The following is a 22732-nucleotide window of genomic DNA, read 5'->3' on the forward strand; positions in this document are numbered from 1 at the left end:
TGGTTTGGAAAAGGCGTGGAAGTTCTCTTCACCTGATTTTGATCTTTTCTCCTATACATTGTCTCTATGAAAGGGTATTTCTTGTATTTGTTTTTGCTTTTGCTCTAATGTTCTGAAGTTTAATACTGTAAAAGCGCAAAGCAGGACTGCTTGCTCTCTCTGGCTCAGGCAAAAGAAAAATAAAACTGACAAAAAACATTTTGTTCTCCACGCTAGTTTTAACTGGTGATGCCTCCCCCCACAGGGTAGCTCCACCATGTTTGTGCAGGTTTCTTTTCCTGTTTTCCACGCGTAGATTCAAGTCCATCTCTTGTGGCTTCGGTGTTTCGGCAAATCTACGTGAAAGTTATCAGATAACAAAACTAACTTGTCGGATTTCCGATCCTGTTCATTCTACAAATCAAGTGAGTTTAAAAACAGCCAGCAGCTTAGGACAGGGACAGGACTAGCGATCCTTAAGTTTTTTTGTTTTGTTTTTTGTTTTGATTGGCTGAGAATGTCAATAATGACATTCTCTGAGGCTCTGATTGGTTCTGATTGAAAGAGGAAAGCAGGCTTCCTCTGAAAACATAAATCACGATTGGCAGCTGAAAGAGGATGAGATCATTCTTTTTTTTCTTCTTCTTCTTCGATTTTGGCCTTTAATTTGGCTCGAAAATGTATGCCCCACCCCTCTCCCCCATCACAATATCCATTTCATATCCTGGGTTGAAGTCTACTGTGCAGGAAGGCCCGTATGCCGCCGAGAGGTCGGAGGTCGTTCTGGTGCTTGCGGCGGTCGATGAACGAGATGAGGCGGGATGTGTCTAGGCACTCGACTGAGTGGCCGCCCGCGCTGGGCTGCAGCCAGGGGTCCTGAAGGCAGGCGGCGGCGGGCGGACGCTTGCAGGGCTCGGCGCGGAGCAGCAGGCACACAAAGTCCCGCGCCGCCGCACTCACGCCCTGGAAGTAGTCCCCGGGGAAGCTGAAGTCCAGCCGGCAGATGTTGAGGCACGTCTCCTCGACGCTCTCGTCCAGGAAAGGCGAGGCGCCGCTTAGCACCACATAGGTGATCACGCCCAGGCTCCACAGGTCCGACGCCAGCGCCGCCGGCTCCCCCAGGACCAGCTCGGGGGCGGCGAACTCGGGGCTGCCCAGCAGCGGGTGCACGTAGTGGGCCGAGTTCAGCTGCACGGCGTCGCCAAAGTCAGTCAGCTTCACGGTGGGCTGCGATGAGCACTGGTCCACCAGAAGGTTTTCAGGCTGACGGAGGAGAGGAAATTATTGGGTCATGGGTGAATCAGGTTGCACAGACGCAAAGCTGGCTGTAGAGCTTAATCAACAACCTTGTAAAATATATATTCTAGCTGTACAAGTGTACTGTACACAGCAGCAAATAATCAGAGTTTGCTGATCCAGGAAACAAATGTTATATTTCAGTGGCCCCCCTGAATAGGACAGAACTATGTCAGACAGAAAGCATGGTTTGTTGAGCCACACTGGGCCACAAGTATCGGGTTTGTGCTCACCTTTAAATCCAGGTGGGCTATCCTGCAGTTGTGCAGGTAGTGTAAAGCTTCTAGAATGTCCCGTAGGTAGAAGGCCACCTTCTCTTCCGTGAGGTTCCCCCAGCTCACAATGTAGTCAAGCAGACGACCCTGGTCAGACCTGGACAAACGAAACCACTGTTTATAAACACTGACCTGCGTTTTGGATGCAACAGTGTCTGTGTGTGAGTGTGTGAGCGTGTCTTTGTGTGTGTGTGTGAGTGTCTAAGAGAGAGAATGAGCATGTGAGAGAGACTGAGCAATTGGCTAAATCTGTCCGTCAACATAACTGAGGTTCATAGTCATATACTTTACTATATTTATGAAACAACTGTTTATAAACATGGATCTGGTTAACGGATTTAATAGTGGTGTCTGTTGGTGTGTGTGTGTGTGTGTGTATTCACGCATCCTGCGCAACACTCACATTTCCAGGACCAGGGCGTAGCTGCTGGAGGTCTCGTAGGTGTCGAGCAGGCAGACGATATGGGGGTGCTGGAGCCTCTGCAGGATGCTCAGCTCCTGGGTCACCTGGTCTCGCTTCATCAGCTTCTTGTTGACCAGCTTAACCGCCACGGTGCGCTTGGAGCCGCGCTGGTCGCACCGCTTCACTACCGCGAAGCGCCCCCTAGTGGTGAAGCACATGCCATGTGAACGTTGGTACCACTCTACCAGTAAGCAAAAGGGTAATATGCATCTTAAATGCATCTGTTTCAGGAAATATGCATTGTAAATACATCCTCTTTACACTACAGGTTTGTAAAACTACAATCCTATTGGCTCAAACTTCTTTTGATTTCAGTGGAAGTTGTACAGGAATGTAAGTCCTTACCTGCCAAGTTCTGCTACCTCAGTGAAAGTGGACTCGTAGTTGTCCTTCCACAGGACACGCAGTCCATCACTGGACGTTCCTGTGAAACAAGAAGGGTCAGATATGCTTTTTTACATGTGCATTTAGATCATTGCACCTAGGTGTGTGTGTGTGTGTGTGTGTGTGTGTGTGTGTGTGTGTGTGTGTGTGTGAAGAGGCACTCTCACCTAGTACTCGGAGGCTGGCTGATGAGGTCACACTGCCTAGGTCGTTGGTGGCGATGCAGGTATAGACACCGTCATCGTCCGCAGCAACGCCCACAATACGCAGCGTGGACTCACCAGTGTCACTGTGTTAAGAGAGAAAAGAGCGAAGATGTAAAAAGTGAAAAACAAACAAACAAACAAACAAACAAACTCGAAACAACAACAGGAAACAACATGGCATGTCTGAACTGTGTATACAACCTCTGCTTGACCCAAGCAGTCTTTGTGTGAATTACTACAGTGAGTGACTGGACTGGTAACTAGACTGTGTACCTGTAGGCTATGCTGAAGTGGCCGTTGTTGGTAAGTGTGTTTTGGTCCGGCCCCTTCCAGGTAACGGTGGCTTTGGGCCGGCCGCACACCTTACACCTGAGGGTCACACACTCGCCTTTGTCACAGGTGACGTCGCTCAGGGGCACTAGGAACTCCGGTGGAACTACAAGACAAGAATCGAAAATGTTCTTAGTTTATTTTCCCAATGTGGGTCTTTTAACAATGCAACTGGTATATGGTGAATCACTGAATTGGTTAGTTTGGTGCAAAAATGCAGGACAAGGGCATTAAAACTTACCATCGTAGATATAGTTTGGATTTAGAAGCTAAAACACAAAAGAGACAAACAATGAATGCAGTGCTTATGGATCTTTGAAACAAGCAAAGTGTTTACTGTAATGTGCATAGGAGGAAAGAAGAAAGGGGTGACGGACCTTTACAGAAACCTTCACAGCTAAGCCCTCTCTGGATTTCCTGTAACCGTTTTCCAGCTTACTCTCTTTCTCTCGTTTCTCTGACTTCTTGCGGATGCGGAGGGACGTGTGCCATGATGATGATTTCCTGTAGGCGGAGCAAGGACAGGCACTAGGGTCAGTACAGTTACAGGTCAGCACACTTGTGTTTAGTCAAAACATTACAGTCGGCACAGTCGACAGTTCTCCCCCACTGTAAACAAGAAATCTACACTTAGATCAGTATTTTTTTCATTTACATTACCCTGTTTAATATCATTATAATCACCACATCTGCAAGCTAAGCATACAATCTTAAATCTAAGTATGTTCAGTGTGAAATGCATAATTATACATTATTGCCCAGTCTACACTCTTCTTTTCCTTCTGCGCTTGGTAAAATCCAAACGTTCTACTTCCTTCTAAGTGTGCTGGATGTGACCAGTGTTCAATCCAAACGTCCTACTTCCTTCCAAGTGTGCTGGATGTTACTAGTGTTTAATCCAAACATTCTACTGCCTTTTAAGTGTGCTGGATGTGACCAGTGTTCAATCCAAACATCCTACTTCCTTTTAAGTGTGATGGCTGTAACTAGTGTTTAATCCAAACATCCTACTTCCTTCTAAGTGTGCTGGATGTGACCAGTGGTCAATCCAAACGTTCTACTCCCTTTCATATGTGCTGGATGTGTCTAGTGCGTACTTGATGGTTCCATCTGTATTGTCCGGGGTGATGGTGGAGGTGTGGCCCAGCACGTGACCGGGGATCCAGCCCTCGGCGGCGGGGCAGAGCTGGGTGGCGGCGCGGAACACCAGGAACATGTTCTGCTGGTTGCTGGCCAGGATCTGCACCACCTCGCCCTGGCTCACGCTGATCTCATCCTCTTTCAAAGCCACGTAGTCCTGCGTCACTAGCATGGTGGAGATGTTGCTGCTGCTGCTGCTTTCACTCTGCTCACACAGGCACACACACACACACACACACACACACACACACACACACACACACACACACACACACAAATACTGGTAAGTGCAACTGCTGGGGATGGAGAGTTGGTGCATATCATCTATTCTACGTCACATGCTCCCACTGTTTTTTTTTCGTCAACAAAACAAACACAAAATAATTCTATTATGGTTGCCTTAAGAAATTCTATACATTACAAGGTCATGTTATATTAGTTTAGATACACACAAGTATTCTCTAGTTTAGTACATCAATCTGGGGCAAACACACACACAAAAAAAAACCACAGTCCCAAGATGCTCCAGTCTGCCGAGATTGGATGTTATAGGCCAAACGGCAGAGGAAAGAGGAAGTGTGGGGCCTAAGCCACCAGAGAAGAGGACTAAAGAAGGCAGGAGAGAAAGTCGATGAAGAAAAAAAGGATTGATCGAGACGGCGGAAAGAGTTACTAAAACTCTGACAACAGGCACCTGGTCTGTCTGTTCTGGTCTACAGAGATTAAAATCACCACTCTGGACGGATCTGGTTAAGAGCAAGTAGACAGGCAGAAGGAGATACAGTGGGCGCTCGGCCGTCAGGTCCCTCTCCACCAACAGGAAGGCAGGAAGGACAGTTATCAGAGCAGAATTTGAGAAGGAAGCGGTGGAGGCAGCTTGACATCAGGAGGACGATCCTCAGAGACGCGTCAGGCATCCGCTGATACGGAGATGATGGATCACTAGACATTAGTAGCAGTCGAAAATGCATTTCTGATTAGGTTCCGTACACACAGAGCAATGTGCCGACATGAGAGGCGTTAGTGGAAGACTGGCACAGAGAGAAAGCAGACAGCCAGAAAAATGTCCTAAATCGTGTTAGTACAGTCAGTAGAGACATCGGAGAAGGCAGGCAGAAGAGGAGGCGTTTCCCTAGGAGGGTTTTGGCCTGGTAGTAGCAAGCAATCTTTTTTTTATTTTTTTTTAGTACAGCCAGTGCCTGTCAGTGGAGGAGGCCGAACCGAAGCCTGGGGCTTGAGTAGGGCTTCTTACCCCATTGCTCTGGATGGAGTGCACGGACTGCTCGCTAGCCGAGGAGCAGGTGCTCATGCGGTCAGCGTCCTTGCTGTGGGTGGAGTGCCGGTGACTCTGGTTCTGGTTTTGGTTCTGGTTCTGCCGGCCCAGTGTGTCGCAGGCCTCCCCCGTGAAGGTGAAGGAGCCGGGCCGGCTGGCGGGAGAGGCCGGAATGGAGCTCCAGAAGGAGCCTGAGGAACTGCCGGCACCTGGTGTGGAGGCGGTCTTCTGCACGGGGCTGCAGGGCGGGAGACCCTCCTTCCCAAAGGAGGGGGAGGCCAGCTGGGGTGCCATGGGGGAGAGGGCTCCTGGCCGGGGCTTAACCATTGCTACCGGACTCGTGGCGGTGCGAGGGGCCACGGGGACCACGGGGACCACAGGGGGAGTTGGCGGCTCGACCGGGATCTCCTTGGAGCCACTGTCGGGCCGTCTGGAGCGAGGGCTGTCCTGCATCCTCGTCCGGACCTCCCGGCTGTGTTCTGGGTCAATGGCTGGGGCGGTGGAGGATGGGGATGGGAGCGTGGGGATAGCTGTGGCAACGGGACGGGAGGACGTACCTGATAATTTGTCGGGCCCGTCGAGTTCGCCAGAGCCCATGGCGGGGGAGTGGTGGCGGAGGGGCTGGGGAAGGCGGGACGGTTGGGGGATCCGCGAGGGTCGAGAGCGGGAGCACGACCCAGCGGAGATTCCTCCTCCCCCGCCAGCTCCACCACCACCGGAGGCCATGCCGGGCCCACTGTTGCCCCCCGCCTGGCTGCTGCTGCTGGGGCCACTAGGGCCACTCGCTCCCCCTCCGATGTGGTTCCTCTGGTACTCTATGGGAGAGGTAAGCGCTGCAGTGAGACATACACAGAATGCCAGAGAGAGAGACAGACAGAGGTAGGAGGTGGCAGGTAAGAGATAGAGGGTCAGAGGAATGAAAGGAGACCGTGGAGATGAAAGAGAGAGGGTGAGGTATGAAGTGAAGGTACAGGAAGAGTGTGGGGAAGAGGAGGGAGAAAGAGAAAGAAACCACTGAGAATGAGACAGTGGTTTCAGTAACCAGCAGAGCAGGAATCATAGGCAGAGGTAAACAAAGGGAAGGTGGGGCTGGGTTTGAACCACAAGGGGAAATCAGTTAATAGAGTTAGCATACAGTATGAGGGATGAAATCTCGGAGTTAGTAGAGGTAAGTTAGAGATGTATTGACATGACATTTCAACAACAAAACAAAACTGTCACAATACTGAACTGATACTGATAAAAACACTTCAATTCAATTAGATTTATTTATATGGAATTGTTAACAATAACACTGTATCACGGGTGAGACTAAAGCGTCGAGTGAGAGTGGTGCTGTGTGGTTGGATGCTGGTACCATTGAGGAAGTTGCGCTGGCTCTCCAGGATCTGACCGATCTGGAGGTTCCAGACCTGCCTGACCCCGGGGTGAGCCGAGTGCAGGATGAAGGACTCGGTGCTGCCGCTGGCCGTCCGAGAGGTCATCACGAACTTGCAGGGGTCGCCGTCTGAACAGTCCTCCAGGCCCATACAGCTCACCTACAGGCGATAAAGACAGAAGATGTATTAATTCAATAAGACCCACTGTCTTTCTACCTCCACCACTCCCAGATAAGGTTGTACTAACTAATATATTAATGAAATAACCAACAACTTGGTTCCCATCCATTTTTATGAACATTTAAAAAAAGAAAAGGACAAGTCATGAATTTCCCATGAGCCTTCACAACCTACACATACACACATTTCCATCCATTACTCTACAGGCTGGGCCTAATTATTGAATACAAAATTAAACATAATTTCCATTCCTTTTCTAATAGGCTAGTCAGGCTATGTGAAATTCAAGTGGAGACTGTATCATGCTGTAGAAATTTGCACAATGAAATATTATCCATGGAAGAGTAGAAAAACATAATTAATTTGTTTAGAACTCCATAACAACAAAATCAAATTGCAATCACTTTTACAAAACATTTAATGAATTAACTGAATTTCATGACTTTTCCAGACCTGGAAAATAGGATTAAAAAATTCCATGACTTTTCAAGAATTTCCATGACGGTGGGAACAGTGGCCTGAATAATTAAGTGACCTGAGTACCTTGAGATGCTGCTTTTGGCCTGTTGTAAAAGCTGACAGACAGGACTGCTTATGTGATCTGCCTGTCTGCAGTTAGACCTGTATCCTTACAGTAAGAGCATCTCTAACCCTGAGCCCAGATTCTGCAGTGTGATACTTGGGTGTAGTCTGTGGCCAGTGATGTGACACCGGGCTGTACCTTGATGCTGTTCTTGTAAAGGAAGCCTGGCATAGAGAAGCCTCTCTTCTTGTCCAGGGGCTCACTGAAGATGACAATCTGCTCAAAGAGGAAGACTCTCCTCTCCTTCATCCTGGATAGAAGGCCTCCGTCAGGGTCGGAGACCAGGAAGGTGTCCTGCAGGAGGAGACGGCCCTGGGCTACAATCTTCCCCTGAGAGAGAGAGAGAGAGAGAGAGAGAGAGAGAGAGAAAGTAAGTTTCTGCAAAAGGAGAAAATTCTTACTTTGCTCCAGAACTCCACCATATTGTATTTATGTAGTATTCAGTTAAGTCAATACTTACGTCAAATCCTTGGAGTCGACCAACATTCATCATATCGTTGCATCTTTTTGGTACAATGCACATGACCTCTAATGCTTTCTGCAACACAGACACAACAGTGCTGAAGATGAGGCACTGAGGTGGCCCACACAAACACTATGGAAAACAGAACAAAAACTAAAACAAACAAAAACAAAACACTCACCTCCAAATCCAGACAGTCTAGCAGAGCTTTTTTGGAGAACTTGAGGATATCCTGCAAGGTTGGACAAAAAAACACAACACAAAACCTCATTAAATACAATGTTTTATGTCCACACATACATTATTATAACAGACCAAGGTTTATTTAGCAGTGCATATTGAATATTTCGAAAGTACAGTACTGTTAATATAACATAATGTGGATGTCTAGTTCAGACTGGCACCTCGACTAGTGCTTAACTTGCAACATTCCCGCTCTTTTTTTTCTTCTTTTTTTAATACGTCAAATGTAAGGTAGTATTTATTGTTACACTAGGTTCTATTGCTCGTAGCTTGACTGTTCTCTCCCTTTGGACAAAAGCGTCTGCTAAATGACTGAATGTAAATGTAAATGACTGCATAAGGACTTACTGAGAAGATGCTTTTTACTAGAGGTGTCTACTGCATCAACACGAGACATTTTCTCTTACCTTCAGCAGGAGCTGGTACTTCATAATTCTCTGCACAGGTTTGATGAGGAGGTCTGTGATCTGTAACCTGTGACCCAAGCGCTGCTTCAGGTCCTGAGGACAATTAAAGGTCAAAGGTCAAGTGTCAGAGGTCAGTATGAGGGGTTTATGTGGAGTCAGCCAATTTAGAGAGAGACTTACCAGGAACTCCATATTCACACACACACACACACACACACACACACACACACACACACACACACACACACACACACACACACACACACACACACACACAGAGGAGGAATCTAAGGGGCAGTGTACCTCGAAGTAAGTGTCGATATACTCAGAGACGATGTGCTCCGATTTGGGTTTGTTTTGGCAGTAGACAATGTACATGTGCAGTCTCCGCTCCTGCAGTGGATAAAACAGATGCCTTGGATTAGCACATACTCTAACCCACGCAAGCACACACACGCATACACACTAACACACACACACACACACACACACACACACACACACACACACACACACACACACACTCTCACCCACTCAGGAACCAGAGAGGATCTGAAGAGCAAAATGAACAGCATCCCACTCACAGAAGTCTTGTAATACAATCTCTGTTTTGTAAGCAGTGCTTGACCTTGACATTTCAGGCATGATAGATGGACACCACCGTGTGTGTGAGTGAGTGTGTGTGTGTGTGTCTGTATTTGTGTGTGTGTGTGTCTGTGTGTGTGTGTGTGTGTGTGTGTCTGTGTGTGTGTCTGTGTGTGTCTGTGTGTGTGTGTGTGTGTGTGTGTGAACACCAGGGACTAACTCACATGTTTGACAAACAGAGAGCCCAGTCGGTCAGGGTCTTCAAGGCACTTCTCCAACTCTCCCAGAAAGAAGCTACAACACAGAAATGGAGGAAACATTATGACAAATGACAATCCCACCAACCAAACCCAGAGAAAGACCAAAAGATCATCCCTATGGAGGTCTGTTACAGATAGATCATTCAGGCATCAGTGTGTGTACTGCTGGGATTTAATCCCATGACTTAATTCCTACAATCTTTCTTTCGAATTGAAGGAACACAGAGGGCCACCAGGTAGATTGTGTGTGTGTGTGTGTTATGAGTATGCTTAGAGGGAGGTAAGGTGGTGATGTACACATACTCTCTGTGCCAGTCGAAGATCTGGTGGATGTTGCCAAAGACAATCTTGTCCTTCCCCTTCATGTCGTCAGGGACGCCGTCCTCTTTCATCCTGGCCACGTAGCCCTGCCAGGTGCACATGTTCACATGGCATTAGTTATGGATGACACACACACACACACACACACACACACACACACACACACACACACACACACACACACACACACACACACACACACACACACACACACACACACACACACACACAGAAACACAGAAACAGACACAGACACACACACACACACACAGACCAACTCACCTCCACAACCAAGCCCAGATCCCTCACGTAATCCCTCTCTGTCTCCACCAGCTCCAGTAAAACATAACTGCAGGGGAGAGAGAAGACACACCTCAGCTCAGAGTTCCCCAGAGTCCACAGAGTCAACAGGGAGACGTGAGGAGATTGAGACGTGTAAGAAGAGGATGACAACAACTGCGATGACAAGATGATAACTTCAAATGAACAATGACGAGGCAAGCATGTCTACCAATATTACAGGTATGAAGATTCGAGCAGTCAAATATGTGTGGATCAGTCATATGAGCGGATAAAAGTGCTGCGCTGTGATAGTAATCATATGATGGGAGGTGTGATGAAGGACAGTGGTACGTCTGAAACAGCCCTGAAGTGGAAAAACAGGAGGAGGGGAATCCCAGATAGATCATACTGAAGTCTTAGGGGAACAGAGAAGGAGGCGCTGAGTCAGAGCCAAGCAGAGGGAGGAAGGGAGGTGGTGAAGGCCAAGTGGGAGGAAAGAGTGGGCGACGTACTGGCGTTTCTTGAGGAAGCCGGTCTTGCGCTCCTCCATCTCGTCGATGGGGGAGGAGGAGGAGAGGAGCGAGTTATCGGACGGGTTGAAGGAGGGGCTGCTGCTGTCGCCCTGCTCCACTGACAGAGAGCTAGGCCTGTCCTCCAGAGCCTAAGAGAGAGAGAGAGAGAGAGAGAGAGAGAGAGAGAGAGAAGGGAGGAGGGGAGAGATTGGGAGGGAGAGAGAGAGAGAGATAGAGAGAGGAGGGAGGAGGTGAGAGAGAGAGCGAGGAGAGAGAAAGAGAAATAGAAAAAGAGAGAGAGAGAGATCAAAGTCAGGACGCACTGCTGGCCTCATAGCCAAATGAAAAAGCCAAATGAAAAGGCCTCAGAGCCCACAAACTAGCACACACAGGCGCAAACACACACACACACACACACACACACACGGCTTCACAACAAACTGCCACCATCACATATCTCTCAGTGCTGGGCAAGATTGTAAATGTGTGCGTGTCTGATTGACTCTTACCATCTTACTCTTGACCAGCTCCTCGATGGCACTGACCAGTTCAGCAGCGCTGGGGGTCTCTGAGCTGGAGGGACGCACGGACAGACGGGAGGACGTCTGAGAGAGAGAGAGAGAGAGAGAGAGAGAGAGAGAGAGAGAAAATGAAGACACAGGGAAGAAAGACATTCAGACGAGATGCAAACATAAAGAGGTGTACATACAAACTTTGGGATCTTATTCACTATCTCTCAACTAGTTCATTATTTAGTTCAGTTGATTTACCCCCACAGCTACACAATAGAATTAGGGGAATCAAGGTTGATTCCTTCATATTCTTCCATAGAATTTAACATGATTGAATGCTGGGAACATACCATCATAATTTAAGAAGAACCACAGGGACCCAACAATAATTCATCATACTAAACTAAAATACTTAAGCCCCTCAGGGAGCTCAAGTTCTATACTAAATAAAACTCAATGTGTACATTAAATTGACCCCTGTCTGTTATTGCCTTTTGAGGGGTCCTCCAGCTAAGGCCAGACTGACACAGTGCTGTCCACCACAAAGAGTAAAAGCTAGCAGAGACTCTCACCCTTGCTGTGCCTTCCAGACTTTCCAATTTAGGTCTGGCAGCGGCCTCCGGTGGCGTTAGCTTTTAGATGCCAATTAGACACCCGTGAGGGGGGGGGTTATGGAGGGCGAAGCACAGAGGGAGGGGGGGGGGTGATGGGTTGGGGGTATGGGGGTGGGGCACGTTAGAGGGTGGTTGTTGTTGTTGGTGTGTGTGTGTGGTTTTGGGGGGGCGGGGCGAGTAAGATTCAGAGTCATTGTCAGGCACATGGAACCCCCCCCATGTGTTCTGACCGAGTGCATGTCACCGACGTGGACACGTGCGTTCACGACAGGCGCCCATATGACCAAAGTGTCTCACACACACGCGCACGGCTGCACGTGGACACACCCCCGCCCCCCTCTCTGTGCATGTGCCCTGCTGTGCTCTGAAGCTACGCTTGAGGAATGAGTCGGGAGGCTGTCTGAGGCACCCTAGTCTAATTACAAAAACAAAATAAATAAATGGATTTTGACAAACCAGGTTGGATGATTTGGAGTTTTCTCATTTCCAAAGTACAGAAATGGAAAACAAGTAGGTTTACTACTTAATGGTAAATGATATAAAAAACTGGGGAGATGTGCTTTGATATACTTGATTAGTTGAAAGAACTGCTCACCATTGAGGAGGATAGAAACTCAGAGATCAGTATATTTCAAGGCAATAAACTAAAAACAGCAAAGAAAACTTGCGAAGCAATCATTACTATCTTCAGTTAAGACAACTCAAAGCAGGGTTTCTACATAAGAAAGACTAACTAAAGAGTTAAAGTAACCAAATAAGGGGGCGAAATAGAGAGAATAGGAATTCTAAAGGAGCAGGCAAAATTAATTTGGGGTGGTGGTTGGGGTTGGGGTGTCTCAGGGGTGTGTGGAGGGGGAGGGGGTAACTAAAAACCAGGATCTTAGGTTCTAGCATGGAAGGGGGGTGCTGAACAGAAAGGGGGGACACTCTGGATGGAGGGAAGGAGAGCAGAAGAGGGGGGAAAGCGACTCAGATGGAGAGGTATGGAAACTGAGATAAAACAAAGACAGGACACAAATCAACGCTGTAATGCTTGAGTGGTTAACAAAGAGAAACAAAAAGAAGAAGAACCAGGTGGGCGAACAACAGAACAACAACACAAGAGAAAAACAAAAACAATTAGTGTCACACAACCTGTACCTGTGCAAAGAAGAAAAGGGGGGGAGAGCTGGAGAGTGTGTGTGCGTGCAAGCAAGAGTCTTTCTTTGAGTGTGTGTGTGTGTGTGTGTGTGTATGCGTGCGTGTGAGTAAAAAAAAGAGAGAGTGTGAGAGACCTATGTTACCCAATGCACTGCACTGCCAAAAGTGCGCCTGGTTTAATAGACACCAGGGGGTGATTAGAGTGAAGTCTGTTTGAGGCATTTGCTGTGGAGCAATACTCCCTTTGGTGTTTCAATGGCATGTTCAAATGCCCTACTAATCAGCAACGGCACAAAACTGCCCCTTAGTGGTGGGTTTTGGTGAATACCTTTGGTCGAAGTGAAGCGTGTAGAGATTTCAGTTTTCAGGTCACAGAAGATTTGGCTACAAAATGATCAAACAGTCTAAATACAGATTCAATAATAGCTGAATGTTTCCTTCTTTTAGGACCGATCTCAGCACACTCCGCGCCGCGCACGCTTCGGGCAATGCAGTGCATGGCGTAAAGACCAGTCACATGGGCACATTTCATACAAGGTGCAAAAAAAAAAAAAAGAAACCAAGGGATGAGAGATTCACCCAAACAAAAGCAAGAGATCATTCAAATCAAAGAGGATATGTACCAGAGCGGTGCAAACTGACCCAAAAGGGGGAAGAGGGGTCTATGTAGAAACTCATTCCTCTGGGAGGGAGATGGGGGTTTGAGAATGAGAAATCATAAAAGGGTTGGGGGTGAAACTAGAGCACCTACTTGGCTAAACTACTTCCTGTAGGGGGCAGGAACCGAAGGCAATGTTTGTGAACATGGTGAAATACTTCAGTTAACAACGGGCAATTTGGCCTATTTAAGGAAATAAGGAAATGGTCCGACCCCATGTCTGAGTGACTCCAAACAAGTGTGACAACAGGCATTTCAAAATGAACAGAAGAAAAAAATATTGTGTCTTTTTAAAGGCCAACCTTTTTATCACAGATTCTTGTTTTTTCACCTCCTTTGAATTCAACCAGTTCCAAATCGTCCCTTAAATACCCCTTAACACCTCACCCCCCACGTTAGCAACTACCCCAACCAACCCCTTCCACCACACTGCCCCCCCGTGATCACCCGACCGCTGCCCCTGACCCCCCTGAGGCTGGTGCCCTGCACGCCCTGGCTCACCTTGTCATCCTGGGAGTCAGGCTGCAGGAGGCTGTGCTGCTGGATGGCCATGGGTGGGGGCAGAGGCACCGAGTCGGCCCCCTCCTCGCCCTCCTCCTCCCCGCAGCTCTGCATGCCCGACGAGGAGGACTTGGAGAGGGTGCCGCTGCTCAGGCCCTCGTTACGCACCCTCTGCAAGGAACAGGGAAGAGAGAGGAGAGACACACAGGTTGTTAGGGTGTTCACGGACTTGCAGCACACACAGACAAATAGAAAGAATGTTAGAAAGATGTTCTGAGTGACTTTGCAAACACACACACGCAACGCTGTGCAGAAAGATAGCCAACACAGAAAAGGCACAAACTAAAACACAAACACACATTCAACCCAACAAACAGATGGCAATATATAGACAATAACATTGAAACACCACACCTTAGCTCATGACCAACGGACTTCACTTGTTGCTTATTACCCGTTAATGATATTAGGGCCCAGTGACACAACACACTAGCCGTCCTCTTCTCCATCCTCTCACACACCCTCTCCAGGCCAACACTACCACCCCTCTCTCCACCCGGCACCCACCCGGCCCTCCTCTTCCTCCCCTACCTCCCATCTCACCTGGCACCCACACGGCCCTCCTCTTCCTCCCCTACCTCCCATCTCACCTGGCACCCACACAGCCCTCCTCTTCCTCCCCTACCTCCCATCTCACCTGGCACCCACACGGCCCTCCTCTTCCTCCCCTACCTCCCATCTCACCTGGCACCCACACGGCCCTCCTCTTCCTCCCCTACCTCCCATCTCACCTGGCACCCACACGGCCCTCCTCTTCCTCCCCTACCTCCCATCTCACCTCCTCGATGGTCTCGTCCTGCGGTGTGGCGGCGCTGTCGTCCGAGTCCTTCTGCGAGCCGGTGTCGGCGTTCTTGCGCACATCGCGGTTCTTCTTGCGAGCCAGCTTCTTGACGTGGCCGTCGGCCTTTCCGCTGCTGAGCCGCCGCACGGGGCTGGTCAGCCACTTGCGCAGCGTGTTGCCGGGCCTCTTGGGACCCGGTGAGCTGTGCGAGCCCATGCCGTGGCCCGGCTGTAGCGTGTGCGACGAGCCCGGAAGCAGCGAGTCGTTACTGCACACCGACAGCGTGTCTGAGGGTGCGAGAGAGAGAGAGTGAGAGAGAGAGAGAGAGAGAGAGAGAGAGAGAGAGAGAGAGAGAGAGAGAGAGAGAGAGAGAGCGAGAGAGAGAGAGAGAGAGAGAGAGAGGAGGGCGAGAGAAAAGGCAAGGATGAGTACAAAGACAGAGAGATCACTGGAAGGTATAGAGCACAACCTGAACTTTATCGTCACTTGAGATGTATCATTAAACCTAGGGCTATGGTAAAACAGAAGACCAAAGTGTGTGAAACACTAAAAGATGACTGGTGGTTATGCTGGAAGCATCTATAGCATTCCTAAATCTAAAGACAATCATAAAAAGCTTTGCTTTACCATTCCCAGCCCCCACTTTCATTCACTGTGAATGGCCTTTGACTACACTGTTTTTTTTTAGTATACTTGTGTACTATGTGCTACATAGCCAGATTAGCCACCCAAGTGGCTACATGAAGATGTAGCTACACTACCAGCATCTGTCTCAGTGCTTACACCTGTGAGTGAAGCGAATATATATATATATATTTATTTATATATATATAAATATTCATACATACATGAATATAGTACCAGTCAAACATTTGGACAAATCTTTACATTTTTTAAGAAGTGTTTGTCTTTATTTGTATTATTTTCTACATTGTAGGTTAATACTGAAGACATTTACACTACGAAAGAACACATATGGAATGATGTACTGAACAAAAAAAGGGTTATCTACCATGTAGAAAATAATAAAAGTAAAGAAAAAGCTTCTCAAAAAATGAGAAGGTGTGTCCAAACTTTTGACTGGTACTGTATATATAAATATTCATACATGTACAGGCATCCATTACATCCATCTAGTGCCCACGCTTGTGCTTGAGGAAGCCCTCCCTCCCTCCCATCCTCTGGCCTAGACCCCATCCCCTCTGCAGGTACAGGTACCCACCTTTGTGGTTGAAGATGCCCTCCATCTCCATGCTGCTGCGGGAGTGGGCGATGCAGAGGGTGCTGCAGGGCACCAGGCCCTCCTGGGCGGGGCGAGCGGTCGGTGGTGCGCACCAGGCACCAGTCGGGCTTGTCGTGCAGCCGCTCCAGCACCTCCACCGTCTGGCCCCGCCGCACCGTCAGCTCGTTGCTGTTGCCCGCCAGGAAGTCGTGGATGACCACCGTCAGTTCACAGCCACCGGACAGCTGTGTGCGGAGGGGAGGAGGAGGAGGAGGAGGAGGAGGAGGAGGAGGAGGAGAGGTGGAGAGAGTGAGGACAGATAGGAAAGGAGGGGAGGGAGAAGGAGAGGGAAAGAAAATGATGGGGGGGGGGGGGGGGGGGGGGGGGAGACCGATGTAGTGGGGGATAGAGGTGGGGGAGAGAGAATGAAAGCAGAGAAGGTCAATGGACATGAAAAGAGGAGAGATAGAAAGAGAAGTAAAGAATAGTAGAACAAGAAAGGGGGAAATGGGTGTGGGGAAAGGGATGGAGAAAGAGAACATGTCATTAGTGAGAAGTTCACACAGCACACGACAGATGGATGAGGAGGAGGAGGACGGAGACAGAGAGAGAAAAAGGGAGGGGTGATGAAGAGGAGAGGCATATCAGCAATAAGCTCATTACAGTCTCACCAACTCAACTTTAGCTAACCTAGAGCGTGTCCCAATCTCACTAGAAGTGTCACACCAGCAAAAATCTCCTTCCTGGCTTCTCTGGCATTAGAGCAGAAATAAATCCCTACAGGAAGTGCTGACTACTACCTTTTTCAAAACACCCACAGCACCTGCTAGCAGCTGCAGCTAAACCGCTTGACTGGAAATCACACTCCTCTTCCTCCCTCTAGAACTATGAGTACTACTCCTAATAGTAGTTATTATCTGAGGAGTCCCACTCCTGCTCCTACCACCACGTCCTACTTCTACTGACAACACTGAGGAGTTGAGGACTTGCTACTACAACTGCTCTACTGACAACACTGAGGAGTTGAGGACTTGCTACTACAACTGCTGGAACAACTGAAGCTTCCGTAACTACTACTAGCATTTCAGCAGTGCTCAGGAGTTGGTAGTTGGGTGGCTGAAGTGTGGTCTCTGCCTCACCTTGTCGCTGTCCAGTGTGTTCTGGGAGGTGCGTGAGGCCAGGGAGATGGTGTCCGGCTGGCTGCTGCCGTCACCCTGGCTGTCCAGGTCTTCTCCGTCTCTGTGCCAGATTCAGAGATAAAGGTCGGACGTTAGTAAGTGATCCTGTTCGTGGCGCTAAGGCAGGCTTTCTCAAAAGTATGTAACAAGTTTACAATCACATATTCAATATATCCTATCAGACAGCTGGTATTGTTATTAAAAATATCTTAACACATTAAACATTTATAAAGACAAGACGCTTTTCAAATATGGTAATACAGACTAGACCATGAGCCTCAGTCTCAAACTACAAAATGTCATCTGGGATTCAAATCAGCTTAACTAGGACATGACAAAACACAGAGAACATGCTAGAACTGCTACCATCTGAACCTAAACATTCATAACCTCGGCACTTGCAGTTCCTCACAAAGTTGCAACACAGGCACAGAAACAGCACCGAGAAACATCCGAACATGATTTGGTCAGACTTAACAGGACTACAAAGAGAATTCGGGATGAAAGAATAAAAAAGAATGTGTGGGCTTCACTGACTTTGGCGTGTATCTGCGGCCCTTGTGTTTGGCCGTGGAGGGTTTGGGGATGTGGATGGGCTCCTTCAGCGCCCCCTTCAGGTGCACCGTGCGCTCCTGGATCACCTCGCGGATGTGCTTGATCCAGTCCTGCTTGTTCTCGATGCTGGAGGCCTGTGTGTGTGTGAGTGTGAGTGTGTGTGTGAGAGAGAGAGAGGAAGGGGGGTGTGTTTGTATAGACATGAAGAGATTTTTGTGCATGTTCGAGTATGAATGTCCATGTGAGTGTGTGTGTGTGTGTGTGTGTGTGTGTGTGTGTGTGAATATTAGAGTGAGGGGCAGAAAGAGAGAGGAAGAAAAACATGGTTAAGTAAGAGTGGTCATTCTGATGCTGTTTATTTGAATGTGAGTTGTGAGGAGTGTCTAAGGGGTGAGCTCTGAGGGTCTGTACTCACCAGGCCTCCGTGTTTGCATCCCTGACTCGGCTTAATTTCAAATATAGAATAGAGAGTTTTACTATTTCAGTCGGGGTTTGTGCAGGACACTTAAAATGGGACACGTGGCTGGACTGACAGACTGACAGGAAACACTGATAGTTTGAGGCTGACCGGCTGGACTGGAGTTGGATTCTGAACAATGTATTACAATGGATGGATTCTCAACGCAAACAATCAACTTGACGATGCTGAAATCCGCTACAAATAAGGCTAGAAATACTTAATACTAAGAATATATGCAGATTTATTTAAATCATCGGTGACTGTTGTTCACGATGAAGGATTGTTTGAATAAAAAAAAAAGTCTTTTTAAATATAAAATTCCTGATGTCAGTTTAGTAAAATACCTAAAACCTGTATGGCCTTTAAATGAACCGGCATATGATATTTAAAATGGCTTTGACATATATCTTTGAAAACTATTATTATAAAGAATTTACTAGATCTAATTATAAAAATAGCATCTACATAGTCAATATTTGAGTGAGATACAGACTACACTACTTCACAGATGGACAAGTGAATGATTAGAACAAGTAAATCATTTTATGATTCAAATTATTTTATGAGCAACAGACACGTACATCATGAGGTGAGCACAGGACATTATTATAAGAGTACTTCTCGAGAAAAGGCAGAAAAGACATGCTGTTTAGAGGGCAGTTAGTATACAGTTTAGTATTAGGAAGGCAGACACCATTTACAATGCACACAGCCACAAGTGTCAGTCCTAAAGACTTTTTAGTGGGGGGGTTACTTGGACGATTTTTTGGAGAATATGGATGTGGTGCAAATCGGCTAACATGCTTTTCCAGCAAATGACTAGCTAAGCTGAGCTCCATTTTAAGTGGAAAATTGCAACGTGTGCTACTGAGGCGTTCCAATAGCTTGCTGATGTCATCATGGACGTCTTAACAAAACATGAGCAAAAAGTCTGTGTCTCCACTAAAAATGAATCAATGGTTAATTAGCAGCCGAGAAAAAATGAAGTCTGAGAGTGTTGTGTAACGCAGAGCTGGTCACGGCCATTAATAATGCACCACACATAAGAGTTAGGTGTGGAGAAACGTGCAGCACAGAAAGTCAGGGAATTTATAGAAATCTCTCACTCCTGGAAAAGTGCGAAAATTGATTTAGCACTCAGTAGGAGGGCTTGGAGCAGAGGCTCAAGTCAGCGAGCGTGGGCATCCAGCATGCTAGCCCACTCCCGTTAGTTAATATTCAGAGATGCAAGCATTTAAAGAACAGCCTCTTCAGCACTAATACTGCAGGGGAGAGAGAGAGAGAGAGAAAGAGAGAGAGAGAGAGAGAGAGAGAGAGGCTCCAAAGGCCTCAGCTGCACAGAGTGTGAACAGTGAAAGAGAAGAAAGAGGAGAGGAAAGATCAACAGAAGGAGGATGAGGGATAGAGAGGATGCCAAAGATGCTTCAGAAGACCACAACACCAACCCACGAGACCAGCACCACCACACAGCCATGCCATAAAGCAAACCAAGAGAAAGAGAAGGAGAAGGAGAGGAAGGAGAGAGTACACACAGGGAGCACAAATAGACAGAGATAAAAATGACAGAAAGACATGAGGCCAGAGAGAGATTTATAAGGAGAAAGAAGAGAGAAGAATGTATAGAGAGAGGCTGAGGAAGGATAACCAAAAAAAAAAGATAGTGAAAGAGGAGAGAGGAAAGGAGAGAGGAAAAGAGAGGAAAACACGGCACAGTTCCTGGACTGGGCTCTCTTACCTTGAGCACAATCTTGTTGTCGGAGGTAGGGGTACGGCCCACCCACAGGGCAAACTTGCAGGGGTCTCCCTCCACATGCTCCGTCACTCCCAGCTCCGAGGTCTAGGGGGAGACACACACACACACACACACACACACAAACACACACACACACACACACACACACACACACACACACACACACAGGTGAGTAACATCACTGCTGGAGCATACAAGAAAGAATATGTGAGAGGGTGAAGGAGGTATGACAGAAGAGAGGGGAGAAGAGAAGAGAAGAGGAGAGGAGAGGAGAGGAGAGGAGAGGAGAGAAGAAAAGCGGAGAGGAGAGGAGAGGAGAGAAGAAAAGCGGAGAGGAGAGAAGCGGAGAGGAGAGGAGAGAAGAAAAGCGGAGAGGAGAGGATTGGAAACGGTAATGAAGGAATCACTTACAAACAGTTTGCTTTTGTAGATGTACTTGCTACGGCCGTTGGAGTCTTTAACCTCCTTGCTGAAGACCAGGGACATCTCGAAGAGGAAGAGGTGGCGCTCGCGGCCCTTGCGGATCAGGGTCTTGGGGTCCCACACCTGGAAGCTCTCCTGCAGGATCAGCTCACCCTGGGACTCGATGTTCTCATCGAAGCCTGGGGGGAGAGAGAGACGCGGAGGGAGTCTAGCGTTAAGAGAGCTCTTACACGGAGACTCACCGCGTGTCATGTGACAAGAGTTCCTCTGGCTCAAGAAGGGTGCCAAAACACGCAGCTGTAGGTGTGCACTACAGCCAGTCATTACATTTGGAGGTAAAGCCTCTCTGAGTGGTGCTCATCGTGCCTCATTATGTATTCTTACATCGTTATGACGTCCAACAAGAAACAATTTACAACAGTACACAGAGTAGAAACGCTAATCGGGGATAGGCAGCAACATTTCAGTATTTTGCCTGCTGAGTATTTGTGTGTGAGTGTGTGTGTGAGTGTGTGTGTGAGTGTGTGTGTGAGTGTGTCTGTGTGTGTACTCACCCTCCAGCATGCTGAGATGCATGGCATCATTGGCCTTCTTAGGCACGCTGAGCATGACCTCCAGGCCATCTTTGATCTCACCCTTGCCCTCTTCACAGCAGGTCAACAGCTCCTGCACACACACACACAAACACACACACACACGCACTTTTCAGTACTCAAACTACACTTTAACTTGTAGTGTCTGACCTTTCTCTGAGAGCGATCACCCAAAATGCACGGCATCTAATTCTCCAGTGGCTTGGTGGCTCTGACGGCCACATGCTGATCTCAGATCAGTAAACCAGAGCAAGCAGCTTGACTCTGTGAAAGCATCACATTAGCGCAGGTCAGTAACCTGCTATTCCAGGCAGCCCGGAGCACACCCGGAAAAACACCTTTCAACATTTCAACCCTGTCAGAGAAAACTGACCCGTCGCAGTACTTGTCTTTAGTGTTGAAGTGCTGCATATTCAACCTTTGTCTTGAGATGTAATGTTGCTGCATATTATCTAAAAAGGGTAGTTGATGACGATGACACTGATGCACTAGTTCTAGTCTTTTCTAAGACCTGGACTCATAGACGTGATGTACTATACTACAGAATGCATTGGACTGAAAGTGAATGTAAATATAATGTAAATACGAATAACTGTCAAACATCTTGTTTTTCCGTCCTGTGTGTGTGGCTCATCTAACCTTCAGAAGGAGCTGGTACTTGGTGATTCTCTGCACAGGCTTGATCAAATATGAAGAGATGGAGTTGGCCAGCCGATGCCTCTGCTGAATCTCCTGTTACCAAAAGGAAACAACAACAAGTTAGGAGGGTGAATTTCATGTCCTGTTCTAGTAATACTGCTTCTGTTGCTGGCGGTTTTAAGGCCCAAGATGGCGACTCACGTCAAAGTAAGGCCCAGCGTGCTCCAGGATCAGCGAGGTGGAGTCTGGTTTGTTCTTGCAGTAGTTCACGTACATCTGGAACTTGTCCGCCTGTGACAGGAAAAGTGCACGGTTAGTGATTACTCAAACAACGCAAGTCTTCTGGAAATGACTAAAGACTTCAGGATGTCTATCTCAATACGGAGATGACCTAAATGCAAACCTAGTGCCCTCCCATAGTTTATGCGAAACACACAGTTGTTCATTGTCATGCTACTTAATATGGTAAATAATATCCTCGAATAGCTATCTATTGAGGTCTAATCATATGGATTCAAGTCACTGCTGAAAATAAATTATATTATCTTCTTCTTTGACAGACCAAAAGCATAGACAATTCAGTTCTCACCCGCTACCCACACTTACCCAGGTTACAAAGCAATGGCCTACGTCTTCTGGAAGCTGTTCATACTTCTCAAGCTCTTTGAGGAATATACTGGAAATGAGGAAAGAAAAAAGTGGGTCACACACACAGTGAACACGCTTTGAAAACACAAGAGACGCAGGGGTGGACATCCATCCATAAAGGAAATATAAAAAAGAGCCAGAGGACACTGAATAAATACACACACAAACAAATAAATAAATACACACACAAACAAATATGCATTAAAGAAGGGGGGGTTGGGGTGTAAGGCCACTCACTTGTGATGGAACTCATAGAGGTCCTGCATGTTGCCAAAGATGATGTGCTCTTTGTTGACGATCCCTGGTGGGATCTCTTCTACGCCACTGGTCATCTCCCACAGGTAGGTCTGAAATGGGAAACAAACAGACCAAAACAACACCGCTTCAGACACTACTTTCATGAAATCTTTAATTTCAGTTAGAATGCTCTAGGT

General features: G+C 47.6%; 1 protein-coding gene across 1 annotated transcript in view; it reads right to left on the minus strand.

The window, feature by feature from the left end:
- trioa (trio Rho guanine nucleotide exchange factor a) overlaps window positions 1-22732 on the minus strand; it is a 116332-nt gene continuing 93600 nt past the window's right edge. The window contains 34 exon segments of the mRNA XM_080837427.1: window positions 1-1242; window positions 1509-1647; window positions 1954-2154; window positions 2359-2437; window positions 2565-2686; window positions 2877-3039; window positions 3175-3202; window positions 3311-3437; window positions 4031-4278; window positions 5326-6179; window positions 6704-6884; window positions 7627-7818; window positions 7949-8026; window positions 8133-8183; window positions 8602-8694; window positions 8905-8994; window positions 9411-9480; window positions 9750-9853; window positions 10050-10116; window positions 10562-10710; window positions 11071-11166; window positions 13987-14157; window positions 14825-15114; window positions 16050-16140; window positions 16142-16294; window positions 17189-17288; window positions 17765-17916; window positions 19978-20079; window positions 20407-20597; window positions 20973-21084; window positions 21651-21743; window positions 21852-21941; window positions 22257-22326; window positions 22536-22645. Of these exon segments, the coding sequence (XP_080693553.1) occupies window positions 697-1242; window positions 1509-1647; window positions 1954-2154; window positions 2359-2437; window positions 2565-2686; window positions 2877-3039; window positions 3175-3202; window positions 3311-3437; window positions 4031-4278; window positions 5326-6179; window positions 6704-6884; window positions 7627-7818; window positions 7949-8026; window positions 8133-8183; window positions 8602-8694; window positions 8905-8994; window positions 9411-9480; window positions 9750-9853; window positions 10050-10116; window positions 10562-10710; window positions 11071-11166; window positions 13987-14157; window positions 14825-15114; window positions 16050-16140; window positions 16142-16294; window positions 17189-17288; window positions 17765-17916; window positions 19978-20079; window positions 20407-20597; window positions 20973-21084; window positions 21651-21743; window positions 21852-21941; window positions 22257-22326; window positions 22536-22645 (5403 nt within the window). The 3' untranslated portion in view covers window positions 1-696.

This window comes from Sprattus sprattus, assembly GCF_963457725.1.
Source record: "Sprattus sprattus genome assembly, chromosome: 4".
NCBI lineage: Eukaryota > Metazoa > Chordata > Actinopteri > Clupeiformes > Clupeidae > Sprattus > Sprattus sprattus.